Genomic DNA, 21,171 nt, shown 5'->3' with positions numbered 1-21,171 from the left:
ATTTTTGGTAATATTTTGCTTACATGTGGTATTAATATTGTTCAATAGTTTCCACATTCAACTGGATCACTTTTCTTGGGAATGGGAACAAATATGGACCTCTTCCAATCTGTTGGCCAGCCAGCTGTCCTCTAAATTTCCTGGCATAGACTGGAAATCTATATGCTCTATGTGCTATATGCTGAGCAAATTATCTGAGAAACTGAACTCCGTGAGGAGGAGTGTGGCATCAGGATTGAAGGGAGACTCATCAATAACCTGTGTTATGCAGATGACACAACCTTGCTTGCTGAAAGTGAGGAGGACTTGTTGCAGAAGATCAAGGAATGCAGCATTCAGTATGAATTGCATCTCAATGTCAAGAAAATAAAGATTCTTACCACTGGACCAACAGGCAACATCATGATGAGTGGAGAGGACATCAAAACTATCAACAGCTTCTTCTTGTTTCGCTCTACAATTAGTGAACTGATAGATGACATCTTGATGGATGGAGAGGAGACTGAAACTGTCAACTTCATCTTGCTTGGATCCACAATTAACATCCTTGGTACCAGCAGTCAGGAAATAAGGAGACACATTGCACTGGGAAAATTTGCAATTATGGACCTCTTCAAATTATTGAAGAGTAATGATGTCAGTTTGAGTACTAAGATGTATCTGATTCAGGCCACTTTCGGATCACTTGCTATGTGTGTGAGAGCTGGACAATGAATAAGGATGACAGAAGAATTGATGCCTTTGAGCTGTGGCATTGGAGAAGAGCACTGAGCATCCCGTGGACAGCCAAGAGAATGAAGAGATATGTCTTGGATAGGATGCAGCTGGAGTGCTTTCTGGAGGCAAAAATGATGAGAGATTCCATCTCACATACTTTGGGCATGTTGCTAGGAGGGGCTATTCCTTGGAGAAGGACATGATGCTGGGAAGGGTGGAGAGTCAGTGAAGGAGAGGAAGACCCTCAACCAGGTGTATTGATGCCGTGACTGCCACAGTGGGCTCTTGTGTGTCATGAAGTGTGCAGGTGAAATAGGATAGATGTGGAATCTCTCATCATTTTTGCCTCCAGAAAGCACTCCAGCTGTACCCTCTCCAACTCAATTATGGAATGCCAGTAGAATAATGCATGTTAATAACCAAAAGGTTGGTGATTCAAATCTACCAGTCACTCCCTGAGAAAATGGTGGGCCTCTTGTAAAGATTTACAGCATCAGAAACCCAATGAAGGGTCATTATGAATTGGCACTTATGGTATTGGGAACTTAATTGGAACTTATGGCATTGGGTTTGGTTTGGTTTTTTGCTTTATTATGAGTTTCCACTTTTGTAATGTTACTCTGTCTTCATTGCTTCCAAAGAGATAGATCTCTAGAGTCCTCTTCATGGCAGTGATCAGTACAGTCTCTGGAAAAAAAAAAGAAACTAAAGAGTTATTTTTTAAAATTGCAAACAGACACTGATGACATGCACAACATGGGGAATTTAATTCGTTTCAATGAACTGTACACTTTTAAAAAACTGGATGTATATGTGATATTTCTGTGATGTATATATTACCACAACTTTACTGAAAAACAAAACTAAACCAAACTATTGACTCTCCCACCTTCACTCCTTTCTCCCCCAAAAGAAGACAGACAATATGTCCAACTTTACTCCCATTTTCTCATAAAAACCCCCATTTAAACACAAACAGAAACTAGCAGGGCCAAGTTTCTCAAAACTTTGGACCAAAAAGAAAGGCCAAGGGGTTACAGCAACTAAATAAATGCTGAGTCAAGAGAAAGGCAACTTCAACTGAAGAGTTAGAGTACTGCGAAGAGAATAAGTAGAACCAAACCAATGGGAATTATAAACACTGTTGGAAATGTAACTGAACAAGTTGAGTAGAGATTGTCAAATAAGGACTTGATTTGCTGTGTAGAGGTTCAGTGAAAACACAATGAAGGGGAGGAAATTGTGCAACAATGAAAGAATTTTTTTTCAAGGAGGAAAGCAAACTGGAGAGGTGGGTAGGGAGGGAAACGTGCAACAATGAATGAAAGGAAATCCAAGTTCTGTATAAAAGTTCATTAAAATCATAATTAAAATTAAAAAGCTAAAAGAAAACACAATCAAATAGCATTTAAAAAAAAAAGAAGAAAAAGGACAGAAACGGACACCTTCTAAATTGGAAAACTTTGGTTTCCTGCTTACTTGCACCCATCCATCAAAACACCAGCTCAGCCTGGTTATCTTTAAATAGAGTTGACCTTCGCTCCCAGAGAGGAAGATCCTGGCTTCTGAGGGAGCACAACCAACTTTATCTGCCACTGTTGTATGTGTCTTCTGGGAGCGCTGGCTGCCGGGTGATAAGGAGTTGTGCTGCCAACTCTAAGTACTAGATTCAGATCCACAGCTACCCATGGAAGAAAAATGGACAATCTCTTTCAGTGCAATTTACAGCCTCTGGAAACCCACTGGAGTGTGGACTTTGAGTTAGCTGACTAAGCAGTGACAACAACTTGTACGCGTCCACTCTGATGGCCTGGAGGTTGCCTAAAGGACTGAAACAAGGTTCTCATTCTGGAGGCAGAGGGCCGGCAGGTAAGGCCCAGGGCTGTAATTGCCTCTGACTGACTGATGCTAACACATGTGATTAGGGTAAACAACAGGTACCTAAGGACTGGCAGGAGAAGCCAAGGAGAGATATTTATGAAACTGGAACTTTCAAAAGCACTGTGCATGTAGGGGAAATGAGAATGCTACGCATATGCCCAGGGCAAAATGAATTTTCACAAAATACTTGTTATGTACCATTAGTTGGAACCAACTCATAGCTGATCCTCCAGCAGGGTTTCAGAGGCAGTGAATTGCATGAGAGGAGACTGCCTATCTTTCTTCTGTGGAACAACTGGCGGGTTCAAATCAGGTACCTTTGCGTTGGCAGCACAATTCCTTACCATTAAGCCGCCAGAGTTCTGTTGTAGAGACCTTGAATTTACTTGTGTTGTTGCTATTTGCCATGGAGTCATCTGTGACTCATAGCGACTCTATGTGTAACAGCCCTAAACCCTCCTCTATCCTGTGCCAATCTTACTGTCTTTGACACACCTACCCCAATTACCCATCACTGAATCAATCATCATCAAGGGTCTTCATTTCTTGCGCTGTCCCTCCACCCTCCCAAGCATGACATTCTTCTCTAAGGACTGTTCCCTCCTTGCAATATGTCCCGAGTATGTCAGATGAAGCTGCAGAATCTTTGCCTCCAAGGAACAGCCTGGTTTCACCCTTTCCAGGACAAACTTGTTTGTTCTCCTACCAGTCCATGGTTTATTCAGTATTTTTCTCCAGCATCACAGCTCAAAGGCATCAATTCTCCTATCATCTCTAGTCATTGTCCAGCTTTCTGATGCATAGCAAGTAATTGTGAAGACTATGGCCTAGATCAGGTGCACCTTAGTCTCCAGACTGACATTGTTGCTACTTGTAGAGACTCTTATTTTAATTTGTACTGATTGTGAGGCTCTGTGTAAAGCTAGCTAAGTCTTGAAGGAAAGTCATGTTGCAAGGTCAACTTAGAAAGATTTGCCAAGTTTGTTTATTGTTTACTGATTTATTTTTCTATTTTGCCCCTGATGGTCAAGGAACACAAGCTAAAAAACGGAGACTCCAGTATTCACACATGGCCAGAAAGTTAGTCTTTGTAAAATCAGTGAAGTCACTAAAAGAACTGCTACAACTTTTAACTATTAAAGACACAACTTGTTGTTGTTGTTGTGTACTATAGAAACCAACCCATAGTGACTCTCTGACATGTTTTCAGAGGCAGTTAATCGCATTAGAGGAGATTGCCCATCCTTCTCCCACAGAGCTGCTCGTGACCTTGAACTGTATGCCTTGGGGATTACAGCACAGCTTCTTGCCAGTAGGCCACCAGAAACTCTAGGGCAGAAGAATCTGATTTTTAGAATCTCACATTATAATACTCAGATGTACAAATTTCAACTAAAATCTGTAGATAACTTTAACATTTCAATAACAAATGGACAAATAAGCAAATTTGAAAATAGGCAGAGGACATGAACACTTATTTCAAAAGAAAATGAAGAGGCAGCCAACAAATACATGAAGAAATTTTTCAATCTTTAGCCACTGCTGCTGTTATTAGATGCCATTGAGCTTGCTGAAAATGAAGAGGACATGAAATTCTTGCTAAAGACTAGAGATTTACAGCTTTTGATATAGGTTACATCTCCTCTTTAGAATGAACCTGTCTGTTCTCCTAGAAGTCATTGGTATATTCCATACTCTTCTCCAGCTCCACAGCTCAAAGGCATCAATTCTCCTTCTATCATCCATAGTCATTGTCCAGCTTTCTGATGCATAGCAAGTAATTGCAAAGACAATGAACTAGATCAGGCACACCTTACTCTCCAGACTGACATAATTTCTCTTCAGTACTTTGGAGAGGTCTCTGACAACAGACTTTCCCAATGCAATCCATCTTTTAATTTCCTGGCTGCTAGCACCAAGATTGTTGATTGTGGAGCCAAGCAAACTAAAGCTGCTAAGAATCTCAATTTCTTCACCATCCATCATGATGCTCCAGTAGTTGGCCCAGTGTTGAGAATCTTTGTTTTCTTGATGTTGAGCTTCAATCCATATTGAAGGCTGCAGACCTTGACTTTCTGCAACAAGCGCTTCAAGTCCTCCTCAATTTCAGCAAGCAGGGTTGTGTCATCTGCATAATGCAGATTGTTGATGAGTCTACCTCCAATCCTGATGCCACATTTTTCCTCATAGAGCTCAGCCTCCCAGATAGTCTGTTCTGCATATAGATTGAAAAGATATGATGATAGGACACATCCCTGGCACACACCCTTCCCAATTTTGAACCAAGCAGTGTTTCCTTGCTCTGTTCTGATGACTGCCTCCTTGTCCAAGTATAGGTTTTGCATTCCCATTCTTCTCAGAGTCAGCCACGGCCTATTGTGATATACACAGTCAAATGCCTTTGCATAGCCAATGAAACACAGCTAGACATTCCTGTGTTAGCATTAAAAGAAAATGGGAAGAGTATACAGAGTCATGGTACCAAAAGGAATTGGTGGACACAGAAGAATTTCATGAAACAATGTATGAGCAAGAGCCTGTGGTGATGAAGGAAGAAGTTCAAGCTGCTCTGAAAGAAAAACCCAAGGCCCCAGGAATTGATGGCATACCAATTGACATATGTCAATAAACAGATGGTGTCCTGGATGTGCTCATCAGTTGTGCCAAAAAATCTGGAGGACAACCACCTGGCCAACTGACTGTATGTAAGAGATCTATATTTTGTTCCCATTCCAAAGGAAGGTGACCCAACAGAGTGCAGAAATTATCGAACAGTAACAAGCTTGGAAGCAAGAGTGGCATTCACTTCTGAAATAGCTTTGTCTATAGAAATGCTATGAACTTGGAGAAATGATGAAAGTTATACAATTGTTCAGGTCTTTCGTTCATAGGGTCGCTATGAGTCGTCTACAACTCGACAGCACTTAACAACACCAACGCCAACATAAAGAGCTTTGTGGGTCTGGTGGATAAAAAGTTATGCTACCAAGTCAAAGGTGAGTGATTTTAATCTGTGGTCCTCAGACCTAGTTTTAATTGTTTTGGTCAAACATTCTTCTAAGTGGTATAGCCCTGGTCTATCCATTTGTGGTACAGAGGTAACTCGTTGTTGCTGTGATGCTAAATACTGTGACAGTGATGTGTCAAATGTGGTAATGGTTACTCATGGTGGACAGTATTTGGTGGAGCTCTCTGATTAAAATAAGCTTGGAAGCAGGAATGGCATCCACTTCCGAAACAGCTTGCCTCTGGAAACCCTATGATTTTGGAGAAATGATGAAAGTTATACAAGTGTTCAGGTCTTTTGTTCATAGGGTTACTATGAGTCATCTAGACTCAATGACACTTAACAACAACAACATCATGGATATCATATGCAAGCAAGATTCTCCTGAAGATTATCCAAAACCAACTGGAATAGCACATCAACAGAGAACAGCCTGAAGTGCAGGCTGGATTTATAAGGGACCGTAGCACTTGGGGTATTATAGCCAATGTCAGATGGATCTTGGCTGAAAGCAGAAAGTTAGGGGTATTCTAGCCAAAGTCAGATGGATCTTGGCTGAAAGCAGAGAGTACCAGAGGAATGTCTATCTGTGTTTCATTGACTATGCAAAGGCATTTGATTATGTGGATCACAACAAACTGTGGCTGACTCTGAGAAAAATGGGAATCCCAGAACACTTGATTATGCTTATGTGAAACCTATACTTGGGCCAGGAGGTAGTCGTCAGAACAGAACAAGAAAACACTGCAAGTTTCAAAATTGGGAAGGGTGTACATCAAAGATGTCTTCTATCTCCATATCTTTTCAATCTATATGTGGAACATATTATCCTGGAGGCTGGGCTCTATGAGAAGTGTGGCATCAGGATTGGAAGAAGATTCATCAACAACTTGTGCTATGCAGATGACACAACCCTGCTTGCTGAATCTGAGGAGGACCTGAAGAGCTTGCTGCACAAGATCAAGAATTGAAGCTCAACATCAAGAAAACAAAGATTCTCACTTCTGGGCCAATTGGCAGCATCATGATGGATGGTGAAGAGATTGAGATTGTTAACAGCTTTAGTTTGCTTGGCTCCACAATCAACATTCTTGTACCAGCAGCCAGGAAGTCAAGAGAGGATTTGCATTGGGAAAGTCAGTTGTCTAGACTTCTTCAGAGTACTGAAAAGCAATGGTGTTAGTCAGCAGATTAAGGTGCACCTGATCCAGGCCATAGTCTTCGCAATTGCTTGCAAGAGCTGGACAGTGATTAGGGATGATTGAAAGAGAATTGATGCCTTTGAACTATGGTACTGATGAAGAGGTTTGAATATGCCATGAAATGCCAGGAGAACAAAGTTTTGTCCTATAGAGGGTGAGACCAGGCTGCTCCTTGGAGGCAAGGATTCTGAAGCTTTTTCTTACAGACATTGGGCATTTTGCAAGGAGGGGGACATCATGCTTGGAAGGGTGGAGGGACAGAGAAAGAAAGGGAGACCATCGAGGAGATTGATACAGTGACTGAGGTAATGAGGGTAGGTGTGTTGGAGATAGTAAAGTTGGCACAGGATAGAGCAGGTTTCAGGGCTATTGCACATAGGGTCACTGAGTTGCAAGCAACTTGACTGCACATAACAACAAATATTTCAATAAAGTTATTCATATCTATGAATTCCTCCCATTGAGTATGAAACAGCTCTGACCATCTGCCCCATTCAGCTGATTGATGTGTTGTGTTTTTTTTTTGTGAGAAGACAATTCCCACGTATGTGCAGTAAGAAAAACTTTAGTCTTCATTAAATGTTAAAGTTGGATTATCAGCAATATGATTAAAAAATTTATGCAACATCTTTCTCAGTGTTTCAATTAAGTTGTCACTGAATTGTTTCACCATTCCTTTTACTATAAACTTCTGACAATGAAGGAATAATCATAGTGCTTCTTCAAGTCTTCCCTTCAACCACAGAAAATCTTGATAGCATCTTCTAACTTCAAACTCACTACAGCCAAACTCACTATAAGATGTCTTAATCCTCATGAAAGTAATTAAAGTTTCAATTATAGTAACATGGCTTTTGGGTTCATCAGCTATAATGAACCAATCTTTCAAACATGGCTCAGCTTCAAATTTAATTTGGTTTACAAGTGTCCAGGACTTTCGTTCATAGGGTTTTTATGAGTCGCCTACGACTCGATGGAACTTAACAACAAAGAAGGCATAAAGAGAGCTCAGTTCGCCTAGTGGATAGAAAGTGACACTTCCAAGCCAAAGTTGGGTGACTCAAATCCACGGCCCTCAGGCCTGTCTTTAATTGAATTGATTTTGGTGAAACACTCATCTAGGTCATATAGCCCTGGTCTGTCCACTTGCTGTACAGAGGTAACTCATGGTAGCTGTGAAGCTGTACACTGTGACACTGATGTGTCAAAGGCAAGAATGGTTACCCATGGTGGACAGTGTTTGGTGGAGCTCCCTGATTAGAACAAGCGTGGAAGCAGAAGTGGCATCAACTTCTGAAAGAGCTTGCCTCCAGAAACCCTATGAACCTGGAGAAAGGATGAGTGTCCAGGGCTTTAATTCATAGGGTCACTATGAGTTTCCTATGACTTGACAGCACTTAACAACAACAAACAAACATTGATAAAAGGGAGGTTGGCATCAAAGAACTGAAGGAATTCATGTCCAGCAATGAGGCACCCTTACTGAACACCCCCAGTTCATCCTTGTCTACCTTCAGATCCAGCATTTCCACCTTAAGTAGGGTGGATGGGCTGTTACTATCCCAGATAGGGTAGTGAGGGGGGGCGCTTCCCCTCACCTTTTTAAATTTGTGTTCCCAGCCAGGAGGCTCGATTTTTTGTTTTCTTGATTTTGAGTTTCCATGAATATTGTAAGCTACAGTTATTAACCTTCTACAGCCAATACTTTAAGTCCTCCTCAGTTTCAGTGAGCAAAGGTTGAGTTATCTGCATAACACAGGTTGCTGGTGAGTCTTCCTCCTAAAGTCCAGCTTCCCCCCCATATTGTATCATCACATTCATCTTCAACTCGAACTCACCACCATTCCAGTGGTTTGCGGAGGCTGTAACTCGCACGCAAGAAGATCGCTTGTATTTCTCTTGTGGACGATGCCATAAGGGCTCCTGTTTTTAAATTTAGATTGTTGTTGTTAGGTGCCGTCCTCAGAGCGACCCAATAAACAACAGATCTGGACCCTGTCCTGTCCTGTGCCATCCTCACATTTCCTGACCCACCAGAGCCCTTTGTGGCAGTCACTGTGCTAATCCACCTGGTTGAGGATCTTCCTATCCTTCACCATCCCTCCCTCTTTCCAAGCTTGGTATCTGTCTCCAAAGAATAGCTTTTTCTAGCAACATGCCCAAAGTATGTGAGACAAAGTTCTATCATCTTTGTCTCCGAGGAGCACTCTGTCTGCACTTTCTCCAAGAAACACCTGTTTGTGGTTCTGTAAGTCTGTGGGGTATTCAGTACTCTTTTCTTCACTTGATCTTAGCCAAAAGGCGGAGAAGCGATCTCTTAACACCAGAGATAAAAGAGAAGTATAAACAAACAGCAGGGAATCCTGATACTCCTGGGAATAATTCTGATCGTCACCCTGAGTGAAGCTTAGGGGAACTGGACTCTCAGCGAGCCGCCTTCCAGAGGCGAGGCGAGCAAGGCGAGGGGAGAGCATCCCTGCCCGTGGAGGTGCAGGAAAGCTTGAGTTCGCCGAGCTACGGCCTCTTTAAGGTGGCAGGGCTCTGCCCGTAGGAGGCGGGGTTGTTCCGCCCCCGGATCTCCGGCTTCCGGCAACTGGGTGCTACCGGAACTGGCGCTGAGCTTTGGAAGCCCGAACCTCCCCGGGAAGCATAGGGAATTGAGCCCCGCAAGGTGAGGCGGCCAGACCTGTGGGGCCGATCCGGGGTGGTGAGGAGCCAGGAGCAACTGGCTGCTGTGGCCTATCTCCTCTGTCTTTGCTTCCAGGGCAGCTCTTTCCGTAACTCACCTGGATTCATGCTCTCCCAGGCTGCAGGGTCTCCAGCACTCATCCCCAGCGCATGCAAATTGCCTGGCTCTGCGCTCAGCACCTTCTGTGCACTGACTCATTTAATAGTCCCTGCAGCCCTGTTAGTAGATACCTTTATGAACCCATTTTACAGATGAGGAAATTGAGACCTCGAGGAATAGTCAAGCAGCGAGAAGCAGGAGAATCCAGAGTCAAACCTAGGTCTCTCTGACCCCAGAGCCTGTGCCCTTAACCATTGGCTAGGCTAAATTACCTTCACTTAACCGCTCCCCCTTAAACCCCTTTTCTATCTATGGTCTCTTCTTATCCTCTAGTCTCCTGGCTGCATCTAGTCCCTAAATACACACGCTGTGAGTGAGATTGGATGGAGTTTTAATCCCCTGGGTTAAGTTTTGTTTTTTTCTCCTTTGATAATTAATTATTAAGTAATTTTAGTAATACCTGATGCTAAATACTTACGTTATAGAAAACCAACAGACCTCACTGGAAAAGGAGGTAAGGGAAAGCAATACTGTTTCAAATGCGGAATTAAAATTTGCTTGCGATTATTTTATCTTGTTAGTACTCTTACTAAGTTTACTCATTTCGTTTTCAGACCGCTGCAGATTTTCTTCCGAGTAATTGGTGGAAGACCCACTGGCTGAATGGCAGCTGTGGATGATTTGCAGTTTGAAGGTACATCAGTTTGGGTACTCACCTGTATGTTATGATTATTCTTTCCACAATCATAATCACAGCTTTTTGGTGGTATACTGGATCGTGTTAAAGAAAATAACCTCAAAAATCTTAGTAAGAGAATGTCAGTCATCCTCAGATTTTTCACACTAATTCTTTTGTTCAAATTGGAGATCATAATTAGAAAAATGATTGCAAAAAGTATATGTACCTGCTTTAGTTCAGCAAACGCCTATTGTGTGTCTATTTTGTGCTTGGAATTTTATGAGATACTAGAGATAAAACCATAAATAAGAAATTTATATACTGGTGGGATTTATTAAAGTATAAACTGTTGAAATTTGATCAGACATCCTGTCCTGAGTCAAGTAGCTCATAAATGTGACCATGAACCAGGCAGTTGTGGTTATCAAGGATAGAAGGTGAACAACATTTTCTGTTCTTGGGAAGCTCTTCGTCTAAAGATAGAGACTGTCATTTGTTTAATGTGTCCACATAGCCAACAGCTGCAATATTACATAAACTTCTTAATCCTAACCATTCTCTGAGGGAATGGGTCACTGATCATGGGGCCTCAGGATCATAGCTTCAAGGCATACCAGGGTCACCAACAATAGTTCACGAAGACAGAGTTCTACACTGTACATTGGTGAGTAGTGACTGGAGACATAAAAGCTTGTGAGTGGCCACATGAGGTGCACCCACTGGTCTCACTTTGTCTGCAGCAGAGATGAATGAAGAAAATCAAAGATGCATGGAAACATTTAGTCCATAGCACCAGTGGACCACACAGTCCTCAACATTGACAACTCTGAGACCAGGACTATATGGTCCTGTCTACTACTGTTAACTATTCAGAAGGGCATTACTATACCAGGTCCTGAATAGAGTAGGAGATAAATATATATTTTAAAGTCACAGTAATGGTAAAAATCACTAGTATGTCCGAGTCTAGTGAACCCCCAAGACTGTGGACCTTAACCATTCTTGAGGCACAACTTTCGGCCAAACAATATATAGACCCATAAGGAGAACAGTGGCACCAAGGAGATAGCCAGTACTTAGAAAATGTAGCTACACAAGATCATTAGGGTGGCATTTACCCAAGGATAAAATTCAGAAGGTAGTAAGGGAGAGAATCAAGGGATAAATAGAAACAGGAATCACAGAGAGATAGGGGGAAGAAAGATGATACAATGTGGAGATTGTAATCCGTGTCATAAAGCAATGTCTAAGCGTTATGCAGATAACCTTGCTTGCTGAAATGGAGGAGGACCTGCTGAAGGGCAAGAACTGTAGTCTTCAGATGGATTGACGCTCACACATCAAGAAAGCAAAGATTCTCAGCACTGGGCCATTTAGTACCACCATGATGGAGAAGAGATTGAGGTTGTTAACAATTACACAAGCAGGGGCTTGGCTCCACAGTCAATACACTTTGCACCAGCAGTCAAGAAATTAAAGGACGAATTGCCCTGGGAAAATCTGTTGTGAGGGACCTCTCCAGAGTACTAAAGTGCAATGACATCTAGAGACAGGTACACCTGATCCAGGCCATGGGCTTCAAAATATTTACTATGCATCAGAGGGCTGGACAGTGATGACAAAAGGATGACAGAAGAGGAATTGACACCTTTGAGTTGTGGTGCTAGAGAAGAGTATTGAACATACCAGGGACCACCAAGAAAACAAATAGGTCTGTCTTGGAGAGGGTAAAACCAAGTTTCTCATTGGATGCTAGGATTTTGAAGCATCTCACATACTTGGGGCATGTGGCCAGGAGGGACTGGTCCTTAGAGAAGGACATTATGAGCAGAAGGATAGAAGGACCGCATAGGAGAGGAAGATCCCAGATGAGATGGATTGATAACTGGGGCAATGGATGTAAGTGTGTTAAAATGAGTCACACTGGCTCAGCCCAGGGAAGGCTTCAGAGCTGCTGTACATAGGGTCGCTATGAGTCACAAGTGACTCAGTGGCACATAACAACAATACTAATCTACTTTGTGAACATTAATTCAAACGAAAAAAATATAAATAAATGCATGTATGGCTCAAAATTGGGAAGGGTGTACGCCAGGGATGTGTCCTTATCTCCATACCTTTTCAACCTGTATGCAGAGCAGATTATCTGAGAGGCTGGGCTCTATGAGGAGAAGTGTGGCGTCAGAATTGGTGGAAGATCTATTAACAATCTGCATTATGCAGATGACACAACCGTGCTTGCTGAAACTGAGGAGGACCTCATGCACTTGCTGCAGAGGGTCAAGGACTGCAGCCTTCAGTATGGACTGAAGCTCAATGTCAAGAAGACAAAGATTCTCACCACTGGACCAATTGGTAGCATCAGGATGGATGGCGAAGAGATTGAGATTGTTCACAGCTTCAGTTTGCTCGGGTCCACAGTCAACACTCTTGGCACCAGCAGCCAGGAAATAAAAAAACGTATTGCGATGGGAAAGTCTGCTGTTAGGGACCTCTCTAAAGTACTTAAGAGCAATGGTGTCTCTCTGGAGGCTAATGTGCATCTATCTGATACAGGCTATGGTCTTTGCAATCACTTGTTATGCATCAGAGAGTTGGACAATGACTAGGGAGGATAGAAGGAGAATTGATGCCTTTGAGCTTTGGTGCTGGAGAAGAGTATTGAATGTACCATGGACTGCCAAGAAAACAGATTCATCCTGAAGAGTTAAACCAGGTTACTCCTTGGAGGCAAGGATTCTGGGGCTTCGGCTGACATACTTTGGACATGTTGTAAGGAGGGACAGGTCCTTGGAGAGGGATAGCACAGGAGGGGAAGACTCTCTATAAGGTGGATTGATTCAGTGACTTGGGTAATCAAGATGGGTGTGTCAGAGGCAGTGAGATTGGCACAGGATAGAGCACGGTTTAGGGCTGTTGTACATAGGGTCACTATGAGTCGCAAACGACTCGACAGCACATAACAACAATGAGTATACAAAGCTAGCAGTACACTGACAAGGAACTACCAGAAATCAAAGCTTAATTCAGAAGAGGACATGGAATGAGAGAGATCATTGCCGACATCAAATGGATCTTGCCTGAAACTAGAGAATATCAGAAAAATGTTTACTTGTATTTTATTGACTATACAGAGACTTTTGACTGTGTGGATCATAATAAATTATAGACAAAATGTAGAAGACTGAAAATTCCAGAACACTTAATTATGCTCATTCAGAACCAGCTTGTAGACCAAGAAACATATAAACAGAACAAGGGAATGATATAAAATCAGGAAAGGTATATGTCAGAATTGTATCCTTTCTCTATACCTATTCAATCTATATGCTGAGTAAATCATTTGAGAAGCGGGACTCGGTGAAGAAGAATGCAGCATCAGAATTAGAAGACGACTCATCAATAACTTGCAATATGCAGATGATACTACCTTACTGAAAGTAAAGAGGATTTGAAACATTTACTGAAGAAGATCAAACTATAGGTTACACTTTAACATGTTGTTTTTGTTATGTGCCATTGAGTTGCTTGCGATTCATAGTGACCCTTTGTACAACAGCCCTAAACCTTGCTCTATCCTGTGCCAGTCTTACTGTCTCTGACACACTCACCCCCGTTACCCCAGTCACTGAATCAATCCATCTCATCGAGGGTCTTCCTCCCCTGGGCTGTCCCTTTACTCTTCAAAGCATGACATTCCTCTCCAAGAACTGGTTCCTCCTTTCAACATGTCCAAGGTAGATCAGATGAAACTTCAGAATCCTTGCCTCCAAGGAGCAGCCCGGTTTAACCCTCTCCCGGATGAACTTCTTCATACTCTTTTCCATCACCACAGCTCAAAGGCATCAATTCTCTTTTTATCATCCCTCATCATTGTCCAGCTTTCTGATGCATAGCGGGTGATTACAAAGACCATGGCCTGTATCCTTCATACCTTAGACTCCAGACTGACATTGTTGCTCTTCAGTACTTTGGAAAGGTCTCTAAAGCAGACTTTCCTATCTCAATATGTCTTTTAATTTCCTGGCTGCTGGTGCCAAGAGTGTTGATTGTGGAGCCAAGCAAACTAAAGCTGTGAACAATCTTAATATCTTCACCATCTATCATGATGTTACCAATTAGCCCAGTGGTGAGAATCTTTGTTTTCTTGATATTGAGCTTCTATCCATATTGAAGGCTGCAGTTCTTGACCTTCTGCAGCAAGTGCTTCAGATCCTCCACAGTTTCAGCAGGTAGGGTTATGTCATCTGCGTAACGCATATTTTTGTTGAGTCTTCCTCCGTCCTGATGCCACACTTCTCCTCATAGAGCCCAGCCTCCTCGGATAATCCGTTCAGCATATAGATTGAAAAGATATGGAGACTGGACACATCCTTGGCGTACACCCTTGCCAATTTTGAACCTTTTTGTGTTTCCTTGCTCTGTTCTGACGACTGCCTCCTTGTGTAAGTCTAGGTTTTGTATTAGTATGATCAAGTGTTCTGAGATTCCCATTTTTCTCAGAGTCAGCCACAGTTTTTTGTGATCCACACAGTCAAATGCCTTTGCATAATCAATGAAACACATTCCTCTGGTATTCCCTGCTTTCAGCCAAGACTCATATAACATTAGCTACAATATCCCTAGTACCACGACCCCTTCTAAACCCAGCCTGTACTTCTGGCAGTTCTCTGTTAATGTGCTGTCCAGTCGTTTTTGGATAAGCTTCAGAATCTTGGTTTGCATGTGATATTGATATTGTTCGATAATTTCCACACTCTGTCAGATCACCTTTCTTTGGAATCGGAACAAATACAGATCTCTTCCAGTCAGTTGGTCAAGTGGTTGTCCTCCAGATTTCTTGGCACAACTTGGTGAGCACATCTAGGGCAGTATCAGTTAGTTGAAATATGTCAATTTTTATACCGTCAATTTCTGGGGCCTTATTTTGTGTCAATTCTTTCAAAGCTGCCTGAACTTCTTCCTTCATCACCATAGGCTCTTGCTCATACATTGTTTCATGAAATTCTTCTGTGTCTGCCAATTCCTTTTAGTACAATTACTCTGTATACTCTTTCCATCTTCTTTTAATACTTCCTGGATCATTTAATAATCTACCCAAAGCATCCTTAAATATTGCAACTTGGGGCTTGAATTTGCTCTTCAGTTCCTTAAGCTTAAATGCTGAGCAAGTTCGGCCCCTTTGATTTTCTGCCTCCAACTCCTTGCACATTTCATTATAATACTTTACCTTGTCTTCCCACACTGCCTTTTGAAATCTTGATATCTTGATTTTTTTTCCCCCTCTGCTTTGGCTTCTCTGCACTCTAGTGCAATATTCAGAGTCTCTTCTGACATCCATTTTGGTCTTTTCTTCCTCCTCTGTTTGCACTCTTCCTGGATGATATTCTTGATAATCTTCTCACACCTCATCTGGTTTTTGCTCATTAGTGTTCAGGGCCTCAAACCTGTACCTGAGATGGTTTTGAAATTCAGGTGGGATAAGCTCAAGGTCATATTTTGGTTCCCATGGTTTTAATTTTATTTTCCTTACCATGGACTTCTAGGAGAACAAACAGGTTTGTCCTGGAGAGGGTAAAGCCAGAATGTTCCCTGGAGTCAAGGATTCTGAAGCTTCCTCTGACATACTTTGGGCATGTTGCAAGGAGGGATTGGTCCTTGGAGAGGGACATCATGTTTGGCACAGGAGAGGAAGACCCTCGATGAGATGGATCGATTCTGTGAGTGGAGTGGTGGGAATGAATGTATTTGAGACAGCGAGGTTAGTACAGGATAGAACGGCGTTTAGGGATCTTGTACATAGGGTCGCTATGAGTCGCAAACAACTCCATGGCACATAACAACAACAACAGCTTCAGCTGAATTTCCATATGATTAATTGGTGGTCTGTTCCACAATCAGCACCTGGCTGTTTTCACAGCTGATATTGAGCTTCTCAAGTAGTTCTTTCCACAGATGTAATCAGTCTGATTCCTATGTATACCATCAGGTGAAGTCCATGTGTATAACCTGCATTTATGTTTCTTATAAAACATATTTGCAATGAATAAATTGTTGATTATGCAAAATTCTATCATTCTATCTCCAGCTTCATTTCTGTCACCAAGTCCATGTTTTCCAACTACTGATCCTTCTTCTCTGTTTCCAATTTTGCATTCCAATCATCCATTATTATTAATGCATCTTGATTACATGTTCGATTGATCTCTGACTACAAAAGTTGGTAGAAATCTTCTATTTCCTCTTTGGCTCTGGTTGTTGATGCATATATCTAAATGATAGTGATATTCACTAGACTTCCTTGTATGCATATGGATATTATCCTGTCACTCACAGTATTTTATTTCAGGATGCATCTAGAAATGACTTTTTTTAACTATGAAAGCAATCCCATTTTTCCTCACCTTTTCATCTCCAGCATAGTAAATCATATGATCGTCTTAACTCAAAATGCCCCATGCCAATCCCTTTCATCTCGCCAATACCTAGTATGTCAATATTTATGTGTTCCATTTCTTTCTACTCGATGGCACACAACAACAACAACATTTCTTTCTTAACAATAGCTAATTTTTCTACATTCATGGTGCTCATGTTCCATGTTCCAACTACTAGTGTCTGCTTACAACTGTTCCTCTTCCTTTGTATTTCTGTACTTGAAAGTTCTATCTGCCAGTCTGAGTGGTGTTCTGTTGTACATAGGGTTTTTGAAGGCCTGCTATTTTGGAAGTGGATGACCAATCTTTCTTCTTAGTCTGTCTTAATCTGAATGCTCAGATTGAGAAAATTATCTGACAGATAAGCATTTTATGGGAAAATGCAGATGAAGGATATTTCCCAATTGTAGAAATAACCCATAGTTTCAGTGTTCTCCCCGTCCTTTACACATTTCCCTTCTCCACCAGCATTCCTTTCTACTTCCACCTACTCCCTTCAACACCTGTCTCCCGCTATCCATACCTTGATCTGATAGCTTATATCTCAAGCTTTATGGGCTTCTATGATTCCAAACGCTTCAAGCTGCTGCCGATTTCTTATGCTGTGGTCAATGTCTCTTCACAACTTGACCAATAAGCAGCATCATGACAAATGGAGAAACGTTTGAAGTTGTTAAAGATATTAATTTGCAGAGATCCACAGTCAGCTCCCAAAAAACAGCAGTCAAGAAATCAAGATGGATTGCATTAAGCAAATCTGCCAGAGACCTCTTTAAAGTGCCAAGCATCAAGAATGTCACTTTAAGGTGCACCCCATCCATGCCATGGTACTCTCCATTGCTTCACATGTGTGCAAAAATTGGTGTTGGTGAAGAATATGGGATATACCATGAAGGAGAAGTAAGAGTCAAGCAGAAGGCAGCTTGAAATACGGCAATAGAAGGAAATAAGAGGCATCCAGATGGACAAAGAAATGGTGAAACTGTCACTATATGCAGATGATTTGGTAGTATACACAGAAAACCCCAAGGATTTAAGGAAAAAACCTGTTAAAGCTGGTATACTAGTTAAGTAGAGTGGCAGGATACAAGACTAATATGCAAAAGTCAGTGGGATTCCTTTATAGTAAACAAACAAAAAACCAGAAAAAATCCCCAAAAACACAGAGAAGGAAGATAAGAAAGCAGTACCATTTACAGTTGTTGTTGTTATATGCCGTCGAGTCGTTTGCGACTCATAGCGACCCCGTGTACAACAGCCCTAAACCCTGCTCTATTCTGTGCCAATCGCATTGCCTCTGACATACCCATCCCGATTATCCCAGTCACTGAATCAATCCACCTCATAGAGGGTCTTCCCCTCCTGCGCTGTCCCTCTACTCTACCCAGCATGATGTCCCTCTCTAAAGACTTGTCTCTCCTTACAACATGTCCAAAGTATGTCAGACGAAGCCCCAGAATCCTTGACCCTTTGCAGTAAGTGCATGAGGTCCTCCTCAGTTTCAGCGAGCAGGGTTGTGTCATCTGCATAATGCAGATTGTTGATAGATCGTCCACCAATCCTAATGCCACGCTTCTCCTCATAGAGCTCAGCCTCTTGGATAATCTGCTCTGCATACAGGTTGAAAAGGTATGGAGATAGGACACATCCCTGGCGTACACCCTTCCCAATTTTGAACCATGCAATGTTGCCCTGCTCTGTTCTGACGACTGCCTCTTAATCCAAGCGTAGGTTTCGCATTAGCACGATTAAATGTTCTGGGATTCCCATTCTTCTCAGAGTCAGCCACAGTTTGTTATGATCCACGCAGTCAATTGCCTTTGCATAATCAGTGAAACACAGATACTTAGGAATAAACCTAACGAGACACAAAAGACCTTTACAAATAAAACTACAAAACATTTCTATGAAAACAATGAAAGAACTTTAAAAAAAAAATGGAAAAATGTTCCCTGTTCATGGATAAGGAGACTCAATATAGTGAAAATTATAATTCTGCTAAAAGAATCCACATGTATGATGAAATCCCAATACAAATACAAAATTCATTTTTTGAAGAGGGAGAAAAAGCAATTGTCAAGTTTATTTGGAGAGGAAAGAAACCCCATAAAAGCAAAGCACTTCTCAAAAACGAGAGTGAAGTGGAAGGCATAGTACTCCCTGATATCAAAATCTACTGTATAGCTATATTAAGTAACCAAAACAGTATGGTACCGGTACATAAGACCAATGGAAAAGAATTGAGAACCAGAAATTAATCCACCTGTCTAGGGTCAACTGATACTTGATAAGGAAATAAAACATATCAAATGGGAAAATGACAACATCTTCAACAAACAGTTCTGGCAAAACTAGACTTCTACTACAAGAAAGCTAAAGCAGGATCCACATCTCACACCATACACAAAAATCAGCTCAAAGTGAATCAGAGACTTATGGGTAAAGCCCAAAACATTAAAGCTCATAAGAGACAAAGTGAGAGCAAGCTTAGAAGGCCTAGTCCATGGTATAGAAAGGCTGACAAATACAGCCAGAAATACACAACTAAGGGAGGATAAAATTGAATAGACAATGAGATGGTTTGGCATAGGATGTTTTGAATCCCGTGATCATATGATCTATTATGCTGGAGATGAAAATTTGAGAAAAAGCTTTCACAGTTAAAAAGGCTATTTCTATGCAGCATAGTATTCCATTGTGTGACTATACCACAGCTTCTCTATCCTTTTGTTTGCTGATGGGCACTTAGGTTGTTTCCAGCTCCTTGCTATTGTGAACAAAGCAGCAATAAACATGAATAAACATGGGTGTGCATATATATGCTTGGGTGGCAGTTACGGTTTCTTTAGGGTATATTCCCAGTAGAGGAATTGCTGGGTCAAATGGTATTTCTGTTTGCAAATTTTTGAGAAAGCGCCATACCACCTTCCATGGTGGTTGCATGATTTTATACTGCCACCAATAGTGAATAAGGGTTCTAGTTTCTCTGCAACCTCGCCAGCATTTGTTGTTTGCTGCTCTGTTAAATTTTACTGTTCTTACTGGGGTGAGATGATATGTCATAGTGCCAATGTTGTAGAACGGAACTGACATCAGGGTTGAGGTGAGATTAAGAAAAATAGTGTAAATTATGTATGCTGCATTGAAACAGATGAGGGAGAGAACAGTTTAAAAACAATATATGATGGGGTATTATGGTTATGACAAGAGTCCAGAATGAAGGTTGCATAGTGGAGTGTACTGGGTGGGGGAGAGAGATTTTATCCCAGTGAATGAATTTTTTTTTTATTTTTCAAAGAGAAGAGCAAATTGGGGGAAGGGGAGTGGGCAGGGAGAAAAATGTTACAATGAATTAATGAAAATCCAAAATCTGTAAATGTTCATTAAAATTAATAAAATAATTTTTTTAAAAAGGCAATTTCTAGATCCATCTTGAAATGTAATATTGTGAGTGACAGAATAATATCCATACACATGCAAAGAAGACCTGTTAATACCACTATCATTCAAATTTATGCGCCTACAACCTGAGCCAAAGAGGAGGAAATAGATGATTTCTATCAACTGTTGCAGTCAGAAATTGATCTAACATGTAATCAAGATACTTTAATAATATTGGGTGACTGGAATGCAAACGTTGGGAATCAGGAAGAATGATCAGTATTCGGAAAATATGGACTTGGTGACAGAAATGAGGCTGAGGATAGAATGATAGGATTCTGTACAATCAATGATTTATTCATAGCAAACACCTTTTATAAGAAACATAAATGCAGGCTGTACACATGGATTTCACCTGATAGGATGCACAGGAATCGGATAGATTACGTCAATGGAACCATTGGAGAAGCTCAATATCAACAGTAAAAACTAGGCTAGGTGCTGATTGTGGAACAGACCATTAGCTGCTCATATGCAAGTTCAAATTAAAACTCAAAAAGGTTAAATTATATTCACAAGAATCAAAAGTTGACCTGAGTCTATCTCCCATGAGTTTAAAAACCAACTCAGGAATAGCTTTGAGGCCTTGAACACTAATGAATGAAAACCAGATAAACTGTGGGAAGATATCAAGAATATTGTTCATGAAGAATACAGAAAGTTATTACTAGGAAGGAAGAATAAAAGACCAAAATGGATGTCAGAAGAGACTCTGAATATTGCATTAGAGCACTGAGAAACCAAAGCAAAGGGAAGAAATCAAGACGTTAAGGAGTTAAATAGAAGATTTCAAAGGGCTGCTCAGGAAGACAAGGCAAAATATTATAATGAAATGTGAAAGGAGCTGGAGTCAGAATCAAAAGGGCTGAACTTGCTCAACATTTCTTAAGCTGAAAGAACTAAATAAATTCAGGCCATGAGTTGCAATGCTTAAGGATGCGATGGACAGAATATTGAATAATCCAAGAAGCATTAAAAGAAGATGGAAGGAGTATACAGAGACATTATACCAAAAAAAA

At 41.3% G+C, this 21,171-nt stretch overlaps 1 protein-coding gene and 1 pseudogene across 1 annotated transcript in view; one reads left to right on the top strand and one right to left on the bottom strand.

Moving 5' to 3' along the window:
- Positions 1–1,392: 1,392 nt before the first annotated feature.
- LOC102868009 lies at positions 1,393–8,333 on the bottom strand (annotated as a pseudogene).
- Positions 8,334–10,209: 1,876 nt separating this feature from the next.
- Positions 10,210–21,171, top strand: part of YIPF1 (Yip1 domain family, member 1) — a 53,829-nt gene continuing 42,867 nt past the window's right edge. The window contains exon 1 of the mRNA XM_006879704.1: positions 10,210–10,289. Coding sequence (XP_006879766.1) covers positions 10,259–10,289 — 31 coding nt within the window. The 5' untranslated portion in view covers positions 10,210–10,258. The remainder of the gene's footprint in view (positions 10,290–21,171) is intronic.

Source organism: Elephantulus edwardii, unplaced genomic scaffold (genome assembly GCF_000299155.1).
Source record: "Elephantulus edwardii isolate Elephantulus edwardi_28Jun2011 unplaced genomic scaffold, EleEdw1.0 scaffold00005, whole genome shotgun sequence".
In the NCBI taxonomy this organism is placed as follows: Eukaryota; Metazoa; Chordata; class Mammalia; order Macroscelidea; family Macroscelididae; genus Elephantulus; species Elephantulus edwardii.
Note: the sequence above shows the minus strand (reverse complement) of the source record. Positions and strands in the feature narration are given on the sequence as shown.